The 21870-nt window shown below is 42.8% G+C and overlaps 2 protein-coding genes, 2 non-coding genes and 1 pseudogene across 4 annotated transcripts; 2 read left to right on the top strand and 3 right to left on the bottom strand.

Moving 5' to 3' along the window:
- Positions 1 to 2362: 2362 nt before the first annotated feature.
- On the bottom strand, positions 2363 to 2434 carry TRNAR-UCU. Its single transcript has one exon. It is a non-coding gene; the product is annotated as a tRNA-Arg (tRNA).
- A 6744-nt stretch (positions 2435 to 9178) lies between these two features.
- LOC123398281 (60S ribosomal protein L5, mitochondrial-like) lies at positions 9179 to 9775 on the top strand. Its single transcript, XM_045092765.1, has one exon. It carries the CDS (start codon positions 9203 to 9205, stop codon positions 9773 to 9775), a length of 573 nt encoding a protein of 190 aa, XP_044948700.1. The 5' UTR covers positions 9179 to 9202.
- Positions 9776 to 10725: 950 nt separating this feature from the next.
- LOC123398270 lies at positions 10726 to 13716 on the top strand (annotated as a pseudogene).
- Positions 13717 to 17046: 3330 nt separating this feature from the next.
- TRNAD-GUC lies at positions 17047 to 17120 on the bottom strand. The gene has a single exon. It is a non-coding gene; the product is annotated as a tRNA-Asp (tRNA).
- Positions 17121 to 17790: 670 nt separating this feature from the next.
- On the bottom strand, positions 17791 to 20291 carry LOC123430000 (cytochrome c oxidase subunit 2-like). The gene is made up of 2 exons (XM_045113951.1): positions 19789 to 20291; positions 17791 to 18564 (listed from the first exon to the last, which is right to left on the bottom strand). The coding sequence occupies exons 1-2, from the start codon at positions 20174 to 20176 to the stop codon at positions 18170 to 18172; spliced, it is 783 nt and encodes a 260-aa protein (XP_044969886.1). The 5' UTR covers positions 20177 to 20291; the 3' UTR covers positions 17791 to 18169.
- Positions 20292 to 21870: the final 1579 nt, after the last annotated feature.

Below are 21870 nucleotides of genomic sequence, written 5' to 3'. Positions count from 1 at the left end.
TTAGAAAAAGCGGAAATAGCTCAATTCGAGAGAGGGTTGAGCTTCATCGGTTAGTGTGCACCAAAGGATGAGGTTTCTTTCCCGTCCTACAAATTGAAACCGTTCTAGCTTGATACTGCGATATCGTCAAATCATCCAACGGAGCATGCAAACCATTTCGGTGGCGGTAATGGCCTCCAGTAGTTTTCTATGGAACCATACCACTATGGTCATCTATATGATTAGACCGTGCCGCTTCACTAGACTTTCCTGAACCATCCATTTTATCCCCACGGTCGTGACACCACTTTCTAAACAAAAGTTTCCAAAATCCAATGCGGAACCAAGCAGTAAGAGAAATTCATTAGGGTAATTATTAGTCGAAAACCAAAGTGGAACGGAGAGAACGGAGAGTCAGTTACAATGAAAAAATTGTTGAGGAATCATGTTGAAAGAACAACATTCTGTGTCATAAATATCGTATATAGAGATTTTTCATGTATCGACGCTTTTGATTCAATTATGAAAGTACGCTGTACTGGACTTGCACCCCTAGTTACGCAGAAGTGCAAGCACAGAAGCGGATGACCGGACCTTACCAACATACTCAAAAAAGTATTCTATACTGGGGTCTGTGCTCTTGACAAGCAGTGTTTCCAGTCTAGCTGTGTCAAATCGGGTGTGAAGTGTCCTTCTAGGTTCTGGCTAGTAGAGCAGAGGACTGAAAATCCTCTTTAGTTTCATGCATGGGACTCTAAATCCCAATTGCGCTAGCTCTGTGGTTCGATTCCACAACAGAACGAACAATGAATGAATGTGGGCGGTCAACCAGGTAAGCCTGTGCCCAGGAAAGAAAGGACTAGGGAGGGATTGAGAGAAGCTTTCACAGTGGAAAATGCAAAAAAGCATATCGTTCTTAGAAATTGTGGAAGTTGACTCAGTTAGAGCTATGGTTTAGCATCAAGAGGGAAGTTTTGTAAAAGCAACAGGAAGAATTTCTCAGATACCCGTGAGCGTATATAACTTGGGTCGTGTTATAAATGCTCTGGCTAAACCTATTGATGGGAGAGGCGAAATTGTAGCTTCGGAATCTCGCTTAATTGAATCTCCTGCGCCAGGTAGAATTTCCAGGCGTTCTGTATATGAACCCCTTCAAACATTTAGAATTGCTATCGATTCGATGATCCCTATAGGGCGCGGTCAGCGAGAGTTCATTATTGAGGACAGACAGACTGGAAAAACAGCAGTAGCCACATATACAATTCGAAATCAAAAAGGGCAAGGTGTAATATGTGTTTATGTAGCTATCGGTCAAAGAGCATCCTCCGTAGCTCAAGTAGTAACTACTTTCCATGAGGAGGGGGCCATGGAATACACTATTGTAGTAGCTGAAATGGCGGATTCACCTGCTACATTACAATACCTCGCTCCTTATACGGGAGCAACCCTGGCTGAGTATTTTATGTAACGCGAACGGCATACTTTAATAATTTATGATGATCTCTCCAAACAGGCACAAGCTTATCGCCAAATGTCCCTTCTATTAAGAAGACCTCCCGGCCGTGAGGCTTATCCAGGGGATGTTTTTTATTTGCATTCACGCCTTTTAGAAAGAGCCGCTAAATTAAATTCTCTTTTAGGCGAAGGAAGTATGACCGCTTTACCAATAATTGAGACTCAATCTGGAGACGTTTCCGCCTATATTCCTACTAATATAATCTCCATTACAGATGGACAAATATTCTTATCTGCGGATCTATTCAATGCCGGAATTCGACCCGCTATTAATGTGGGTATTTCTGTTTCCAGAGTAGGATCCGCGGCTCAAATTAAATCCATGAAACAAGTAGCTGGCAAATCAAAATTGGAACTAGCTCAATTTGCAGAGTTACAAGCCTTTGCACAATTCGCCTCTGCTCTCGATAAAACAAGTCAGAATCAATTGGCAAGAGGTCGACAATTAAGGGAATTGCTTAAACAATCCCAGGAAATCCTCTCCCAGTGGAAGAGCGGTTAGCTACTATTTATACCGGAACAAGAGGATATCTTGATTCGTTAGAAATTGAACAGGTAAAGAAATTTCTGGATGAGTTACGTAAACACCTAAAAGATACTAAACCTCAATTCCAATAAATTCTATCTTCTAGCAAGACATTCACCGAGCAAGCGGAAATCCTTTTGAAGGAAGCTATTCAGGAACAGCTGGAACGGTTTTCTCTTCAGTAACAAATAAATTTTGCATGTCTACTCTTGTTATTTTGCATGTCTACTCTTGTTAGTAGAACAGGAATCGTTGAGAAAGATTTTTCATTTGAATCATGCAAAAAAGTTTTCTTTGTTTTCAGTTTAGTATAGTTATTTAAAGAATAGATAGAAATAAGATTGCGTCCAATAGGATTTGAACCTATACCAAAGGTTTAGAAGACCTCTGTCCTATCCATTAGACAATGGACGCTTTTCTTTCATATTTTTTTCTTCTTTTATTTTTTGTCTTCTTCCGAGAAAAAACTGTTAGACCAAAACTCTTTTAGGAAATCTAAAAATCCAGATACAAATGGATGATGTATATATCATGCATATATCATAAAGAAGGAGTATGGAGCCGGTAGTGGGAATCGAACCCGCAACCCCAAGGTTATGAGCCTTATGAGCTACCAAACTGCTCTATACTCTTAAACTAAAGAGGGGTAACTACTGGATAAAAGAGGGTTGGATACGCCCCTCTACCATATCTATACAAATAGAATAGTCCATTTATACAGAATGGTAAAGAGGGCTCCTCTATGATTATCAATTCCAGAAATCCATACAAATACGAAAGGGTATTTTATCCTTACCAACTGGATCTTGTTGCACCCGCTAACAAACATTCATAAACCATTTCTCGAAGTACGTGTCCGGATAGCCCAAAATGTCGATAGTTAGCTCTAGGTCTTCCGGTCAAAAAACAACGTCGATGAAGGCGTGTAGGTGCACTATTACGCGGTAGGGATTGCAATTTTTCTCGAATTTTCGTTTTTTCACTCAAACTCAAGGGAGAAACTTTGCTTCTTATCTTTTTTTTAAAGATTGATGAATCAATTGATATTTCTGCTCTAATTTCTTCCGCTTCTTCTCCCTCTGAATCAAACTTTTTTTTGCCATAATGTGTCGTTGCTATTATTACCAAGTATACGGTTCTAATCCTAGATGGAAAAATAAATAGAAAAAGAAATCTAAGAAGGCGGATCCTCCCTCTCTATCAAGAGTAATGAACTAGGTGCTGATACAGTACAAAAAACAAACTAAATTAACCAAACGTGCCTGATGTTGAGGCAATCAAGAAAGCTGCATAAGTGAATATATAACCCAAGGAAAAGTGAGCTAATCCAACCAATCTTGCTTGCACAATGGAAAGAGCCACGGGCTTATCTCTCCAGCGAATTAAATTAGCTAAAGGTGTGCGTTCATGAGCCCATGCTAAAGTCTCAATTAATTCCTGCCAATACCTCCGCCAGGAAATTAAGAACATAAATCCAGTAGCCCAAACAAGATGTCCAAATAAGAACATCCACGCCCATACCGATAAACTATTCATCCCAAAAGGATTATATCCATTGATAAGTTGTGAAGAGTTTAACCATAGGTAATCTCTTAACCATCCCATCAAATAAGTGGAGGATTCATTAAATTGTGAAACGTTGCCCTGCCATAATGTGATATGTTTCTAATGCCAATAAAATGTAACCCACCCAATTGTATTTAACATCCACAAAACTACCAAATAAAATGCGTCCCAAGCAGAAATATCACAAGTACCGCCGCGCCCTGGGCCGTCACAAGGAAAACTATACCCAAAATCCTTTTTATCCGGCATTAATTTGGAACCGCGTGCATCTAAAGCGCCCTTTACTAAAATCAATGTAGTTGTATGCAAACCTAGAGCAATAGCATGATGAATCAAGAAATCCCCTGGTCCTATTGTTAAGAAAAGCGAATTACTATTCTCATTAACATCATTCAACCATCCGGGCAACCATAGGCTTCGACCCGCATTGAAAGAGGGGCCATTCGTTGACGATAAGAGTATATCCAACCCATATGTCGTCTTGCCATGAGCAGATTGTATCCATTGGGCAAATATAGGTTCGATCAAGATTTGCTTTTCTGGAGTACCAAAAGCAAGCATGACGTCGTTATGAACATAAAGGCCCAAGGTATGGAATCCTAGAAAGAGGCTAGCCCAACTTAAATGAGATATGATAGCTTCTTTATGGTCTAACATTCTTGCCAATACATTATCCTCATTCTGTTCCGGATTGTAATCCCTAATGAAAAAAATTGCTCCATGAGCAAAAGCCCCTGTCATGATGAACCCCGCGATATATTGGTGATGAGTATATAAAGCAGCTTGAGTAGTAAAGTCTTGTGCTATGAATGCATAAGGAGGTAAAGAGTACATATGTTGAGCTACTAAGGAAGTAATAACCCCTAAAGAAGCTAGAGCAAGACCTAACTGAAAATGAATCAAATTGTTGATTGTGTCATAAAGGCCCTTATGCCCACGCCCTAATCGACCCCCCGGAGAAGTATGCGCTTCTAAAAGATCTTTAATACTGTGCCCAATTCCGAAGTTAGTTCGATACATGTGACCGACAATGAGAAAAATAAATGCAATAGCTAAATGATGGTGAGCCATATCAGTCAGCCACAAACTTTGTGTTTGTGGATGGAATCCCCCAAGAAGAGTTAGAATGGTAGTTCCCGCTCCTTGAGCGGTACCAAATAAATGATTACTCGAATCAGGGTTTTGGGCATAAAGATTCCACTGACCCGTCAAAAGGGGTCCCAACCCCTGGGGATAGGGTAATACATCTAATAAATTATTCCATCGAACGTACTCCCCCTGGATGCGGGAATAGCAACATGAACTAAATGTCCTGTCCAAGCCAAAGAAATTACCACGAAAAGTCCTGACAAATGATGATTGAGACGAGATTCCGCGTTTTTGAACCACGAAAGGCTTGGTTTCCATTTGGGTTGTAGATGTAACCAACCCGCTATTAAGGACAGCGCAGAAAGAAATAATAGAAAAAGAGCTCCAGTATAAAGATCTTCATTGGTGCGTAATCCTATTGTATACCACCACTGATAAACTCCAGAATAAGCAATATTCACTGGACCAGCAGCACCTCCTCGAGTAAAGGCTTCCACAGCGGGTTGACCAAAATGAGGATCCCAAATCGCATGAGCAATAGGTCTTACGTGTAAAGGATCCTGTATACATGATTCCAAATTTCCTTGCCAAGCTACATGAAACAGATTTCCGGACGTCCATAGAAAGATTATTGCTAATTGCCCAAAGTGAGAAGCAAAAATGTTCTGATAAAGACGTTCTTCAGTAATATCATCATGACTTTCGAAATCATGTGCGGTAGCAATACCAAACCAAATACGACGAGTAGTGGGGCCCTGAGCTAAGCCTTGGCTAAACCTGGGAAATCTTAATTCCATAATGCCTTTCAAATCCTCCTAGCCACTATCCTACTGCAATAATTCTCGCTAAGAAGAATGCCCATGTCATGGCAATTCCACCCAGAAGGTAATGGGTTACTCCTACATCACGTCCTTGTATAATGCTCAAGGCTCTAGGCTGAGTAGCAGGAGCAACTTTTAATTTGTTATGAGCCCAAACGATAGATTCAATGAGTTCTTGCCAATAACCACGGCCGCTGAATAAAAACATTAAACTGAAGGCCCAGACAAAATGAGCACCTAAGAAAAAATACCATATGCAGATAATGAAGAACCATAAGACTGAATGACTTGCGATGCCTGTGCCCACAAGAAATCTCGAAGCCACCCATTAATCGTAATGGAACACTGTGCAAAGTTTCCCCCTGTAATATGAGTTACCACCCCTTGATCACTTATGGTACCCCAAACATCCGACTGCATTTTCCAACTGAAATGGAAAATGACTACCGAAATTGCATTGTACATCGAGAATAAACCTAAGAAAACATGATCTCAGGCAGATACTTGACATGTTCCCCCTCGGCCAGGCCCATCGCAAGGAAAGCGAAAACCTAGATTTGCTTTATCGGGTATCAAACGGGAACTCCGAGCAAATAAAACACCTTTCAAAAGTATTAATACAGTCACATGTATGGTAAATGCATGAATGTGATGGACTAAAAAATCCGCGGTTCCTAATGGAATAGGTAACAAAGCCACTTTGCCACCTACTGCTACTAACTCGCCGCCTCCCCACGTTAAGCTAGTAGTTGTTGTTGCACCAGGAGCTGTTACGCCAGGCGCAGTAGCATGGATATTTTGTACCCATTGAGAAAAGATAGGTTGTAATTGTATGGCGGTATCCGAAAACATATCTTGTGGACGGCCTAAAGCACTCATGGTATCATTATGAATGTACAAGCCAAAACTGTAAAAACCTAGAAATATACATACCCAGTTAAGGTGGGATATGATTGCATCGCGGTGTCTAAGGACGCGATCTAATAGATCGTTGTATCGAGTAGTTGGATCATAGTCTCTTACCATAAAAATTGTTGCATGTGCAGCAGCACCGACTATTAGAAATCCGCCAATCCACATGTGGTGTGTGAACAAGGAAAGTTGTGTACCATAGTCAGTAGCTAGGTATGGATAGGGAGGCATAGAATACATATGATGAGCTACAACAATGGTTGTAGAGCCTAGCATAGCTAGGTTAAGAGATAATTGAGCATGCCATGACGTTGTTAAGATTTCATAAAGACCCTTATGGCCTTGTCCTGTAAATGGGCCCTTGTGAGCCTCCAAAATATCTTTAGGTCCATGGCCAATACCCCAGTTGGTCCTATACATATGACCTGCGATTAGGAAAAGAATAGCAATAGCTAAATGATGGTGCGCAATATCGGTCAGCCAGAGACCACCGGTTACTGGATCTAGTCCTCCGCGAAAAGTCAGAAATTCTGCGTATTTGGACCAATTTAAAGTGAAAAAAGGGGTTGCTCCTTCGGCAAAACTAGGATAAAGTTGAGCCAAAAGGTCCCGATTCAAGATACATTCATGAGGAAGTGGTATCTCTTTAGGATCCACCCCAGCGTCAAGAAATTGGTTAATTGGTAAAGATACATGAATTTGGTGTCCCGCCCAAGAAAGAAAGAAAGAGACCCAAGTCCTAATAATCCCGCTAAGTGGTAATTCAACATGGATTCTACATCTTGGAACCAGGCCAATTTGGGAGCGGCTTTGTGATAATAGAACCAATTTTCTTTAGTTCAGTGCGTACCCGGGACGACCTAATAGAAATTCCCTTCAGCTCGGAGGAGAGCGGCGCCACCCCAACCACAGGCCCTCTCTTGGATCCGACAGATGGAGGGAAACCTTCCAAAAGCCAGTCTTGTTCCCTAGCTGAAACAGATGCAAAGCGGGACCAAGATTTCGGGGTGAACCTTTTGGAAAAGATAAAAAGGGAAAATACCTATGAAGTACGACAAAAGTATCCATCATCCGACGATGACGCTCGAAAGGCGGTTATCGAACAAATAGATAAAAATGAAATTTTCGGTTCAATGCTACTCAGACACTTTAAGCAAAGTGCCCCCATGAGGGCTCTGGGGCAGATGCCTTCCACTGTGCTTTTTTCCGATAGGATCAACCAAATCATGAAATGCGAGGGAAAGGACGCCACATCACTTAGGGACCTTATTGATCTTAAGTACAATTTGGAGGATCCTCAAAAGCTGAATGAGATTCTCACTCGATATTTCAAGAAACGAAAAAGATAACAGCGTGATACAAAAACAAATAATGATTTCTCATAAAACATCAGGGTAAAGTGGAGAAGAAACGAACGATCCCTATATGAAATCTAATTCGGATTGCTCTACCGGGTCAAAAAACAAGGGATCGCCTCCTATAAGTATGAAACTAAGAAAGCTACATCTTAATTTATTTGTATCTTTGGACCTTTCAATGAGTGACCTTTATCAATAGCTAACTCGGGTGTTTCAACTGAATCAGACCTCTTGGTCAGTACAGCAGCGCCGGGGGAACCACACTGACTCGGACATGGCATTGATCCTAAATAGAGAGTTTTCGGGGAGAAGATGGCTTCATTGAGACGAGACCCATAACTATAGTCACTTCTAGCTCAGTGGCTCAGCAGAGACCTAAACTAATACCTTATCGAAAATGGGGAACAAAATCCGATCATCTCGCCCGGCGAATGGGAAGTCTTGGTTGGTATCTTAATTCGAGTTGGATTCTTCCTGCAAAATTGGCTATGAATCGCCTGATGTATGCCAGGCGCCCTTGAAGCGAACGCAGCTCCTTAAGGTTTTGAGGAGGAGGAATTTCGAGTATGGCCTTGATTTTACTCGGGTCGATTTCTATTCCCCGATGTCGAATGACAAACCCTATGAATTTGCCTGACGAGACCATGAAGGCGCACTTCAACGGGTTTAACTTGAGTGCATGTTGCCTTAGGCGGTCGAATACGATTCTGAGATGTTGAAGATGTTCTTCATAGGATACCGCCTTTACAACGAGATCATCTACATAGCACTCGACAATCTTATGTATTATCTCATCGAAGATCTTAGTCATGGCGCGTTGATATGTAGCACCGGCGTTTGTGAGACCTTTGGACATAACCTTGTAACAATATATGCCTACTGGAGTGCGAAAGGTTGTGCTTTATCAAGGCAAGCTTCTCTTTATACTCTATTCTAGAAAGGATCAATTATATTCTCATCTCCTATTTGTTTGAGCCATTCATTATAGTGGTGGTGCCGGGGGGGTAGCTTAGCACTCTAGTCCTTTTGAGTAAGGAATTGTAGCATGGGCAGGCAATCTCTTCGATTGATTCCCCTCCAGGAATTACTTGAATTAATTAGCCGGCCCACGGAGTGAAATATCGAACTTAACCTATAAATAACTAGTATCTCAAAAACCAAATAAAAGGCTTTATTTTAAGCTTTTTAATGGAATTCCACAGGAGTCAAGCGCTAGCAAAGAAGAATTGGAAATCAGTCGCTTCCCTTCTGGACTCAAGTCAGCAGAAGAGTGAACTTCATATTAATAGGTAAATCCTACATCAAGCGTAAAGGAAGTACACTTTTTTTGATTCGGCGCTTAATAACTCGTACTTGACATTGGTTTCGGTTCGATCAACTATCCTTTTTGAAGCGGATAGTTCAAAGTGCTCATTCTCAAAAAAAGCGGAAAAGCCATGATGTTTCCACTCCATTTTCATTACGAAGATGTATTACGTCAGGATCTGTTGCTCAAACTGAATCACGCCAATGTTATGGAAGTTCGTGGATTGTTTGAAATAAGATTAGTACCAAAAGCTTCCTCTGATTTCAGAATCCAATTTGGAAAATTGGCTATGGAGATTTTGTGCGGTCAGAGATTCATACAGACACAAAGGGGCCCCTATTTTCAAGCAGGAAAGTCGTTTCGATCCAATCCATTCTTGGGGTCCGAAAAAGACACTGGATATGCCAGTGACTTTGCACGACAAAGCGTTCTCCGAGGGCATGGAATGTACCATTTTTTGGTAAGAATCTTGACAGTAATGTCTATGTTAGATTCTCCGGTCGAAATACGGGAAAACTCCATCAAATTCTTTATGGAAACGGAGTTTTGCGAATTCTCCCCGGAACTGGAAGATCATTTCGAGATCTTCGAGCATATTCGAGGGTTCAATGTGACTATTGTCACTTCGGCCAATACAAAAGATGAGACTTCACTACTGTGGAGCGGCTTTGTGATAATGGAACCAACCAGCAAAAAGCATTAACGCTGCAAAAATCAATGCACCAATTGCAGTACAATAGAGTTGTAATTCACTAGTTATTCCAGATGCTCGCCAAAGCTGAAAAAAACCTTAGGTTATTTGGATTCCTCGGAAACCCCCACCTACATCACCATTCACTATTTCTTGCCCTACTATAGGCCAAACTACCTGAGCACTGGGTCCAATGTGAGTAGGATCACTTAGCCATGCTTCATAATTGGAAAAACGGGCACCATGAAAGTACATGCCACTCAACCAAAGAAAGATAATGGAAAGTTGCCCGAAATGAGCACTAAAGACTTTTCTAGAAATCTCCTCCAAATCACCAGTATGACTATCGAAATCGTGAGCATCGGCATGTAGGTTCCAGATCCAAGTGGTAGTATCAGGGCCCTTAGCTAGTGTTCTTGAGAAATGGTCGGGTCTGGCCCATTCCTCAAAAGATGTTTTTACAGTATCCCTATCCACAACAATTTTTACTTCTGGTTCCGGCGAACGAATAATCATTAAGTCCTCCACAAGAGCATATCCAAGTGGATCATCAACTGAAAAGACAATAAATGAGAAGTTGATTCCCGTACAATTGCATTTAGTTGGTTTAAAGCGAGTTCACTTGTCCAGCTTCTTCTATATCCAATGCACTCTCAATTGGACAGAAGGATCTGCCCACATATTGGTTAATGTAATGTTGTTGTGGAGTTTTGGTACCTACTACTATGTCCAATCAGTTCCAACTCTGAAAGTTCAGGTGAATTTGGTAACTATCTGGATACCTTTAAAGGTCATAATTGTCATGGAAGGATATCCAGACGAGTGTCCAGGGTAGCCAAGCAAGATACCATGCGAAGTGCCTCATCGAGGATTGTTCTAGCCATCTCCACAGGGGTCCGTACGGTTCTTCCTCAAATGGGTTGCCTCAATCTTTATCAAAGTTTTGGTATCTAGCTTATCCAGCTACAGTATAGTATACTCCTTCCTTGCTCGATAGAGCTCTTTGAATCCGCTTCAACTAAATGCGTAAAATAGAGTAATTTCTTCAAAAGCCAGTTTCTTTCGAGAAGGCAGGAGGCCCATAGCGAGTTACAATAGTGCCAGTTCTTGTATGGAAGGCCGTAATTCCGGTAACCTCGACTGCTCTAAGAATGATCCGGGCTAGCCGGGCACATCACATCAAAGTTAGGTCATTTGTCAAAAACATGGCAAATAGCTCAGTTGGTTTGGTAAGGGAGCTATTCTCTCACTTAAACCACTCCCATATTAGGTATCCTATCTCGTCTTAAAGTTCCCCGCATTACCCATAACTTACCACCTGTATCTCCGGAACTCAAATCGCAAAATGACAATGCTTTCGATAGTCTGTACTAAATTACTTTGTACGAATGCACATCTCGGCCGTCGGGTAGCTGATCACCATTTCAAAGTCTATATCCGTGGTTCAAGAAATGGAATTGCTATTCTCGATTCAGACAAGACACTGATTTGTTTACGAAACGCTCTTCATTTTATAAGATCTCCCATTCGTCAAAAAGGCCGTTCCTTCTTTTTAAAGACCAATCATTTATTTATTTATGAGATAACGGAAGAAATGGCGAGCTATTTAAGAAGCTATTTAAGAAATGTGAATTCTCATTGTTTCGATGATTCTCAATGGAAGATCGGGGCGTTTTTGACCAATTCTTTTGCAAATAAAAAAAAATTCCGTTCAAGAAAGAAGAAGATCAATTTTGGGTTGAACCAACAACCTGATTGTGTGGTTATTTTGAATGCAGATAGAAAGTCTTCGGTCATACTGGAAGCTGATCGATCACAAATACCTATTCCATCCTTAGTTGATTCTACGATCCCATGAGAATCCTATAAAAGAATCACTTATCCCATCCCAGCGAATGATCCTATACAGTTCGTATATCTATTTCGTCATTCGATCATGAGAACAGTGATTCTTAAACAGAATGCGATTAGTAGAGAGACGCCACCATCGCTTAGCAGAGTCACTTTTAAGACGGTGTCCACTGGCATGCACTCCACCTCTTCACCCCGAGGAAGAAAAGTGTCTCTTGTGAGACTGAACCCCATGAGAACCGTTTCTTCGGCTGTCTTTGAATTATTAGCGGCAGCACAACCCTTCTTTACCAATACTACTGAGAGTCTACCCCAGCCACAAGGGGGGCTGCTCAAATAGTTCAGGAGACGCCAGCCCCACAAGGGTTCACGGAGCTCCAACCTATACAAGGGCCAGCTATACCTTTAAGTTTGCAACTCGATTTTCAATCCCAAGCTCATTTTCTTGACTATATGACAAGACATGCAATTGGGGAGAATAATATGTTTTATAAAATTCCTGGTCGTCTGCATAACCCAATATTAGAAAATTATGGATGTGCAGGTCCAAGTACTTCGACTCCACCGATATTAGAAAATTATGGAGGTACAGGCCCAAGTACTTCGAATCCACCAATGGATTTATCTCCAACCATGGATATGGATGTATCTCCTACCATTCATGTACCTCTTAGCAAAGAGCAAATCTATTTCAATTTGGTGCATCTTGATGCCACTAGGAAAACCTCGGTATTATCCCAAGAGAAGCTTATGACACTAGTAGAGATAATTTATATTAAGAAATCGTCAATACTAGCGGAGCTAATGGATAAATCTGGCCCTCAAAATTGCCACATCCTTTGGAATACGGATGGTGCTGGCAATGCCATCTGAAAAGGAAACGGAGAAGAATATGATGTAAAAACCTTAAGGGAGATCCTTAAAAGTTTGCGAAGTAATGAGGAATTACGTAAAAGTCATTATTTGGGGGAAATTTGGAAAAGAAGGATTTTAGACCTCCCTAAAGCCAAATTAAAACTTTTAAGAGTGGAAGATATACCCGGGGGGGATATACGAGATTCTTTGACCCAGAGAATCGGGCCTGACTGGGATAAATTAGATTCGATGAACCAGAAAAACCTCTGGACTGAGTGGAAAGACTTTGAGAACCCGACCAACCTCCGGAATCCCGAGGACTGGTAATGAGAGGTTCCTAGATGTGGGGAAATAAGTTCTTCATTTGAAGAGTTAGTTGGCTGGCCTACCGGCCCGCAGATGTAGAGAGGTTGCCCCCGCCATCCTCTTGAACTGCGAAATCAAAGCGATTCCTATTGATGGAAGAAAGGCTAATTTCGTTTGATCCGATCCTCCTATGCCAGTTCGAGTCTGGCGAGTCGCTATCATCTGTTGCCCTAACTTTTTCTATTAGCTCATCTTGTCCGTAGTGATATTTTGGAGAAGGAGCAATTACCGGAGTGAGAAAGGTAGAAAGAAGCAATCACGAAAGCTAGTGCTAGTTGTGGCTTTTTGTACTAATCTTGTTTGTTCGGTAGCTCGCATCAGCAGCTTTAAAAGGAATAGAAAACGAGGCTTTTTCCACCACACCAGGGGCGGGCATTACGCTCAAGCAGGGGAAGTCAATTTGACTGCTGCTCGAGAACCTGTTTGAACAAGAAGAAGTAGCATGGCTCCAGCGGGGCGGAGCCAATTGGCTACGACATGGTGACCGAAATACAAATTTTTTCCACCACTTTGCAATTGCAAGAAAAAAGAGGAATCTGATCAAGTACTTGATGAGCGATACTGGAGATCGAATAGAAGGTATTGACTTACTCGGTGCACATATTTAGGGCTATTTCTCTCATTTGTTTACCTCCGAGGTCCTAGCTCCAGACCCGGATGCGATTAACAAGGTGCGGGCGAGGGTCACGCAGCAGATGAATGAGAGTCTCCTGGCTCCATTCACAGCAGACGAAATAAAGAAATCACTGTTCAATATTGGGGATTTGAGGGCCCCGGGACCAGACGGGCTTCATGCTGTATTTTTCAAGCGTTTCTGGCTGATGCTTGAGAATGACTTAGTGACTGAAGTACTCCAGGCCGTGAACACAAAACATATCTGAGGGCTGGAATGACTCAGTTATCATGCTGATACCAAAAGTGGAGAATGCAGAAAAGGTAACGCAATAAAGACAAGCCTATGTAACGTTATTTATAGGGTGATTAACAAAATGCTTGCCAACCGGGAATATTACCAGAGATTAATGGTGCTTCCTGAAAGAAATAATGCTTAAGATGGGGTTTGCACCAAGATGGGTTTCTTTGATGATGGAATGTGTATCATCTGTAAAGTACCTTGTTCGGTTTAATGACCATGAAACTGATAGTTTTGTACCCTCAAAAGGGCTTCGCAAAGGAGACCCCCTCAGTCCGTACTTTTTCCTTTATGTGCATAGGGGCTCTCAAGCTTGTTACTTCATGCTGAGGAGAACAATAATCTTTTGGGAGTGAAGGTGTGCCGGGACGCCCCCTCGGTGTCACACCTCTTGTTTGCTGACGACTCCCTCATTTTGATGAAGGCTGATGCAAGTAATGCAGCCTGTCTGAAGAACTGTCTTGATTCTTACTGCGCCTCATCTGGCCAGCTGGTAAGCGACGGTAAATCAAGCATCTATTTTAGTCCTAATACTACTGTTGATCATAGAGTGGAGGTTTGCATAGCTTTGAACATCATGACCGAAGCTCTAACAGATAAATACGTGGGACTACCGCCCCTGGTTGGCGCAGAGAAAAGTCACTGTTTTAAAGATTCCTCAAAAAAAACAATCCGGTTCACCATTTTAGAATCGGTAGACTCACGTCAGATCCGTCATCCCTACTTACACTAGCCACCATTGCTGTCTGCACAAGACGATACGGCGAATCAAGGACTGTGATTGGATTCAAATTTCTTTGTATGACATATCCCGTCCTTTCCATGCGCCTATATGCTTAAAATGCAAGAGGTGGATGGTATCGATCAGCGGTTCCGGGTAGTGCCCCCTCAGAACGAGGTAAGAGCGAATGATCTTTAGCTGGAGGGAATCATCATTTTCCCTAATTTATTATACTCGAAAGCCGTTGCACAGGAAACCTGTGCATACGTTTTCTCGCTTTTTTTGTTCTTTTTCTGATTGGAAGGGCAACCAACAAGGGTATAAATAGGTGATTCCACCGAGCTTTCCTTCGGGATGAAATGAGGAATCTCGATCTGGTTGCTACCTGCTGAGCCAGAAGGCAACGTATACACAAGTATAGACTATAGGTAACACTGTAGGGTACAACCTTGGGTAGTCTTAGGGTTTTCCAAGATATGATATGATCGGGTTATTTATTAGAATTGGAAATAGCTAGACGAATAAGTAGGCTTTAAAAGGACGAATAAAGTAGGCCTTCTAACTCAAAGTACTCCAGCTTAAGGAAAGACATGCAACATTGGTGATCAACGTATGGAATTTCCGCTATTCCGTTCCCATTGCTAAGGGGCTTTGAACACCTCGGGTGCGCGGTTACTCTCGGATGGTTCACGGGAATTCCAGGTAGTTTCTACTAATAGCTCATTTTCCTGTATCGATAAGAGAAATGGCATCATGTCTTCTTCCGTAGCCTGAACTATCCAACTGGACTCCGGCTATGCGGATTGCTTTCTTCATTTCAGTTGGGTAATTCGACCGTCCACCTTCCATACAACTTGAGTTGGCTTTGATCGATTGCTTGGTGTCACGCTATTTACTACTACGGTTAGCGAAATTCGTTTATGACACCGATTCATTTCTAGTTGATACATTTTGTAAGGTCGTTCAGAAGCAAAGGCCTACTACTCTACTAGTAAAGTAAGCTGGTCAAGTCAAAAGAAGGTTCCTGACTATCTAGTAAATGAGTGCACGAAGAAAGGGAATGGCATGTTCACAAACTGGTACTTTTCTCCCGGTAGGTATGTTTTACAATAGGCATGTGCCATGAAGCAAGAAAAGGAAACATGTAGATAATGTTCTAACGTGCCGCTATTTATGACGAGTATCTAATGGATCTAGGAAAGAGAAAATGAAAATGCTGTTGTCACCCTACACTAGAGAATAGAAAGGCAAGATAGACTATTGAAGCCAACCTTTTCATCCCCAAAAGCCTTTGAAAGACCTTACCCATCTATATCTGAAGCAACCTAAAAAAGCAGGTGACGTTGTTGCCCGAGGAGTTGATGACCTTGTACAAGCATTTGCCCCTGCTGCTCTTTCAACTCAAGAGGATCAAAACATCGCCGGTAAACAGCAGAGGGGGAACCTATTCCAAAAGCAAGGTAAAGAGTCTTTACGAATGAAAAAGAGAATCCCAAGAAGGGGACACAAGAGCACGGTCTAATCTGGCTTGCACTAATGTGGAACTCAATCTCCTATTTTTCCAAGTGAAAGCCGGGCCGACGAACCCCGTGTCAACAAAGCCCCAAGTCTGTGATCAAATTATTTTTGATCTTGTCCCTTCCTTCGATTTCTTTGTTAAGGGAACAGTTCATTGGATCTTCTACGGCTCCCACCTCTGTTTCGGCACCGGCTCCTAAAAAAAAGTACTAGGAATGGCGAATGGTTCGATTGAGGCTAACGCAGGAGCTAGTACTCCCCTGAGCACCAGACCCCTTCCTTATCGGTATCCCTAATCGAATCCTATCTCTCTGGGGAAAGGTATCTTTTTTCAATTCGAACAACGGTATCCCTACCTGGCAAACTATCCTCGTTTTCGAAGTCCCTAGTTTTGTCCTCTGCTGTAGTATTCCGGTTAGTAGACGGCTTCCTTCATCGGAAATCTAGCCAGTGCTTTCCATTAGGTGTGCAACGAAGGATAGCCTTGTGCAGAGGCGGGGACAGGATTCGAACCTGCTGTCTTCAGATCATGAGCCTGATGAGTCGACCAATTCCTCTACCCTGCTTCTTCCCCTGATCTTTCTTTCCCTCTTCCCACCGGGGTTCCCCTTGCTTGCTTGGCCGGGATAGAACCAGCGTTTAGGCTGCGGCTAGGCGCGGAGGTTGGAGCTCCCTCCTTGACTGACGACTGGTACGAACTTGCTGAAAGCACGAGCGTAGAGGCGAAAGAAGAAGCGAGGGGATTGAGCTTCCAAGCGAAAGAACAAGGGATGAGCGCTTTGTTGCGCCTGCGCATACGTTTCTATACGCTAATTCCTGACTGACTTGATAGTCCGATGAGCTTACTTGCTCTAGTTCTATCCTCAGGATAGACTTACCTGAGTACCTAGCACCGAGGATCGATGTAATTGACTTGGAAAAAGATGTTGTTGATGCTAACATGCATATAAATAGATGTTCCCCACTGCTTGATCCTCTTACCCGAATGGGGTTATATGCCTTAGTGAAACTCAGGGTAAAGTGGCAGAGGTATGACCTCAGGAAGAAAGAAAGATCGGGCGGGGAAAACGGGGTTCGAACCCGCGACTTCTGGCATGACAGACCAGCACTCTAACCAACTGAGCTATTTCCCCCTTCCGTAACTACTATCGATTCAACAGTCACCTACCGGTTACCTTTGTAACTATCCAAAGTAGCTGTACAACAGAATGCCCTTCGCCTTTAGTACTTTTTTCTTATATGTATTATGTTATATACTAAATGTGTCAAAGCAATAGAACTTATTGAAAAAAAACAAGCCCATCTTTCTCAAAAAGGAAGAGAGGGTGCCCCCCCCCAGAGAGAACCCCATTCTTTCAAGAAAGTTCTAATTAATTATGTCGAAAAAGAAATAAGGAAAATAGGAGTAAGCGAGTAGGGTCAACAAGATTCTAAACGAATACCACAAGTGACGGAACCGACGACGATGAAGAGATAAGGGGCGAAGGATATTTTTTCTACTATTCCAATTCTTATTTATTGATTGATTATCTAATTTATTTAGATCCATATTCATTTTCATTTGCAAATACAAACTCTCTTTCATTTTATTTTTACTTTTGCGCTAAGGATAAGGGAACTGAGAAAAAAAGAGTTGGCTTGGCTGGTACATCAAGCATATGACATATTGCTTGTTCGGTGTGGTACACATATCTGTCAATGTCAATCAAGTAAGAAAATGCATTCCCACTGTCTGAGGAAAAGGTGAAGAATTGCAATTTATTGAGCTTGTAAGGCCCGTTGAAGTCCCCGAGAAAGGGTATAAATAGGGCTATAAGTAGGCCGTTTGCTATTGCAATAAGGGCTGCTCGCCTTTCCTTTTGACGGCTTGGCTTCCTATCGCTCCTATGTAGTGGTCGGCCTTAAAAGGAGTCTTCCTACCATACCATCATGCATGCCTATGTTATAGTGCGTTAAGCTTCGCCAGAAGCAAGCAAGATGATGAAGCGAAGCTTCGTAGACAAGGTTCGTTCCGTGCTTGACTTACGAGCTCGTGTAGTAAGGCCTCACCCTACTTCAATAAGGGCTTATGCACTCCACTCGTAAATGAGCGTTAGAGCTTTTTGAGTGAGCGAGCGAAGCCTTCCTGGAGCTTCCCCCTTCCCTCACCCGAGAATTGCATTTCCGCTTCAGCTTCCCCGGTTTAGTTGGTTTGGAGGATTAATTGATTGGATACCCAATCCGCATAATCTTTCAAAGTCACTGCTTCTACGACGATAGGCGTAAAGGCATGATTAGTTCCACGAATCTCACTGCACTGACCATAGTAAACTCCTTCTCGTTGTACCGAGATGGAGGTAAGATTTGAACGACCAGGTACAACATCACATTTGACACCTGAGGAAGGTACATCCCAACTATGAGGTACATCAGCGGGTGTTACAATCATACGTAGATGAGTTTTGGCTGGTACAACCACTCTATTGTCAACTTCTAATAAAGGTGATTGACCCAATTCTGGATCATCTTCTGGAATCGTATAACTGTCAAAACTGAGTGACTGTTCATCGGAACTGTTATAGTCCGAATACTCATAAGGTTGGGTCGACGCCCGCCTCCCCCCAAACTTGACTTGCAAGTTTCCCCGCAAAAAGCTCTCCACGCCTACTCTTATTTATAAAGAGCACTATTCTTCTTTAGTTAGGCAGTTCTCCCCCCTCTATGAGACCGTAAGACCCCGGTGGAATCGAAGGCCCGCTTACTAATAGGCAAGAGGGGACCCTTTCTCGCCCAGCCCTACCTACATCAGTGAAGCTGGAACCGAGGAAGACAATGTTCAACACACATGAGACAAAATGAAGGTATGGGACGGCCAGTTCACCACGGAAAGGGATGCTAGTCGGCTTTGGCGAAGTTGTAGGCCCCAATAGATCAGATCAAGACTGATTCCTCACCTATCCTGCCAGGGGCCAAGTCGAAGGCTCTAGTATAGATTCCCTATGCTCATGTGAACGGCCGGCCCATAGATCTAAAAGGATCCATAAAAAAGACCGGAAAGTTTGTTTGTCCACGAAAAAAAACTCGTTCATGAGACCTCGAATTCCCACGTTCCAGCCTGCATTATGCTAGTAGGTCCCACCCCCAATTTATTGAGTCACCCTTATCTAAAAGAAAAAGGACGGAGTCTATCTAGATCATAGGATCACTGTATTCAGAGGTCAATTCTCTTTCTTTGACCTCCCACCGTTCATGTCATCCCTTGCTTCTCGCAAGAACGGCTCCTCGGTGGAGGAGTAGAAGCGCTGGTCCCCTTCGGTCAAGTGCTTGTGCGTGCTCTTACCTACCGTAGGACCTCCGTCCCCGAAGCGAAGAAGGAGGAGCAGGAACAACAGGTTGTCCTCTCTTGGCCCAGTAGTTCCGCAACTACTACCGTGGTTGTTGCCAACGGGGTTCCCCCATTCCGAAAGGTAACGGGACCAGCCCTTAGGTCCAAGGTTGTATGCCACTGCTGTGGTGCCGATAGATTCACTACTGAAGCCCCGTTATCGGACATTGCAGGCTAAGCATCTATTTTTCGTATATCGCTCCACCACATCGAGAAGAGGTATGTGTACCTCCAGCAATAACAAGAATGGAACCATAGGCTCCTATGCTGGGAGCATTTCGGGGTATAGGTCTAACCACCTCAACTCCCCGTTTCTGGCATGCTATAGTTCTTTTAGTCTCTCGACGACGGGAATGGGAGATGACCGGTAAGCCAGATGCTTCGCGAACCACCGGTACATTTCGTTGCACTTAAATCACCCTCGTTAAGAGGCGCACTCCGATACCATTGATGTCCAATAGCTTTGATAGTAATCGCTGGATCTACTAATACCCCGTCCATTGAGTATAACAGAGCAAACGGTGGTATAGTAATGAACAAAAGAATGACACTTGGAAATATGGTCCGGATAATTTCGATAGTAGTTGCATGAACAATCCTTTGTGGGATTGGATTAGTTTGCTCGTTGAAATGCCATAAAGCGCGAACCAACATCTGTGATACGAAAACCAAAATAAGAATGAGGAAGAAAAAGATATCGTGATGTAAGTCAATGATTCCTTGCATCATAGGTGTTGCTGCATCTTGAGATCCTAATTGCCATGGTTCCGCAGCATCACAAAGAGCGATTGTGAGGAATCGACATTCTAATAAACGAAGAATCATTGGAATTTCCCATCTTTTTCAGCTCTGCTCCCGAAAAGAGAAAGGAGACTGATCTTGACGTCGGCGTTGGTTTTTCCAACGAAACATTCTTTCACGAACTAAATGCTAGTTGCCTTGTAACACATACACTGGATTGTCCCATCGACGAGGGCCAATGAGACTATTCCACGCGTTTTCTGAGGAGCAACATGAGACTTTCTTTTCCGTTGGTTTTTCTATTTTCTAACAAAAGTAAACTTGTTTTTAAAGTTTAGTTTCATGTAAGTTCGTGTCCCGCGGGAATAACTAGTTCTCTAATTGTTTCGGTTGAGGAATGCCCAGTTCTAGTTAAAGTTCCAGGCATCATAAGTAAGAAGACCTACCAGATGAAAACTATATAACGATCCCTCACAGGAGAGACCCGGTAACCGAGTCGACTTCCCCTGGCATCACACTCCTCTTCAACGCCGGTTCTTACGAAAAGAAAGCAAGAAGCATGCCAGGTCAAAAACATGCAAGGATGACAAGACTTATTGCAATCTGGATAGCTTTTTTGCAAACAACAAGAGGTCAATAAAAGTATCCGACCAGGGGTCTTGGTCTAGCCATTAGAGATAGAGACTAAGCTGAGCCAAGCAAAGCTTTGCTAAGAAAGCAGTCTCATGTTTTGGATAATCAGTTGGTCTCAGGTAGCCTAATTCTCCTTTCGAACTACGGAATTCGGGTTGGATATGGTGATAAGCCAAGCCTAAAACTACCATCGCTTAACCCGGTGAAGAAGAGCTTCCAATCGAATATGCTTAACAAACCCAGCCGTTGGGCTACGAGTGGGGATTTCTAGGGAGATTCAAGCTGTGGCTCCGCTAGCTTTAGTCGGCATAAGAACAAAGAACTAAATGGGTCTCCTTAGCCTTTTGTTAGCTTCGGTGGCCTGGAGTCTTCTACGGGGCATCTCTTCTTTATAGATGAGAAGTCGATTCAGAACACGCAAGAAAAGGGTTGATGGAACCATGCAAAGAGTGCTCATTAACTCACTAGCGTCCCAATAAAATCATTCCAAAGTACTTCTCCATTTCGGAACAAGCTCTTGGTGAAAAAGACTGGCGTGTAGTCCGAAAAGCGCCTATGGAAGATCTACTATTTTCCTTCGCACCAAGTCAATCTCCATGCATATATTCTGCCAGTTCTCATTCAACTTCTTTTCATCCGGGAAGCTTCCCCGCAACTCCAACTACCGGAAACATTAGCTCGAACATTCGAGTTAGAGATGAAAAGGACCGCCCTTCAGCTAGAACCCTCCCTTAAAGAAATGAAATTGAGTCAGTGACCCTATGAGAGAGGAAGAGTTCTGTTGTGTCCAGTCATCGTCTATTCAACTCAAAGAATTTTTAGTTTGATTAGCATAAAGAAAGTGCCAGCTAGGCCAGCCATTAGTACCATAGCTTTCCCAAGAAGGATAGGAGATGGATCAGACTCTTCAGCGGGAAAGAATGCGATCAAAGGACCCTATGAATACTACTAGCCGTAGCTGTGGTTGTGGCAAAGAAGCAGGCAGGGAAGGAGATGTCCTTCTTTAAAGGAATTTCGTCAGGGATCTATTCCTTGAATCAATAAATCAAACTAAAAGTCTGGCAGTGCGAGAGGCCAATATGACTATCTATATCAGTTCTTCGCCTTGGTCTACTCCATCATGTAGTGAGTCGATGTTTGTCCCT

This window comes from Hordeum vulgare, chromosome 1H, assembly GCF_904849725.1.
Source record: "Hordeum vulgare subsp. vulgare chromosome 1H, MorexV3_pseudomolecules_assembly, whole genome shotgun sequence".
NCBI lineage: Eukaryota > Viridiplantae > Streptophyta > Magnoliopsida > Poales > Poaceae > Hordeum > Hordeum vulgare.
This window is presented reverse-complemented; position numbering and strand designations above follow the sequence as displayed.

Coding starts and splice junctions, on each gene's coding strand:
- LOC123398281 (XM_045092765.1), top strand. CDS start 9,203: ATGATGTTTCCACTCCATTTTCATTACGAAGATGTATTACGTCAGGAT.
- LOC123430000 (XM_045113951.1), bottom strand. CDS start 20,176: ATGATTCTTCGTTTATTAGAATGTCGATTCCTCACAATCGCTCTTTGT. Junction 18,565..19,788: donor TGGACATCAATGGTATCGGA/GTGCGCCTCTTA, acceptor CGTCGACCCAAC/CTTATGAGTATTCGGACTAT.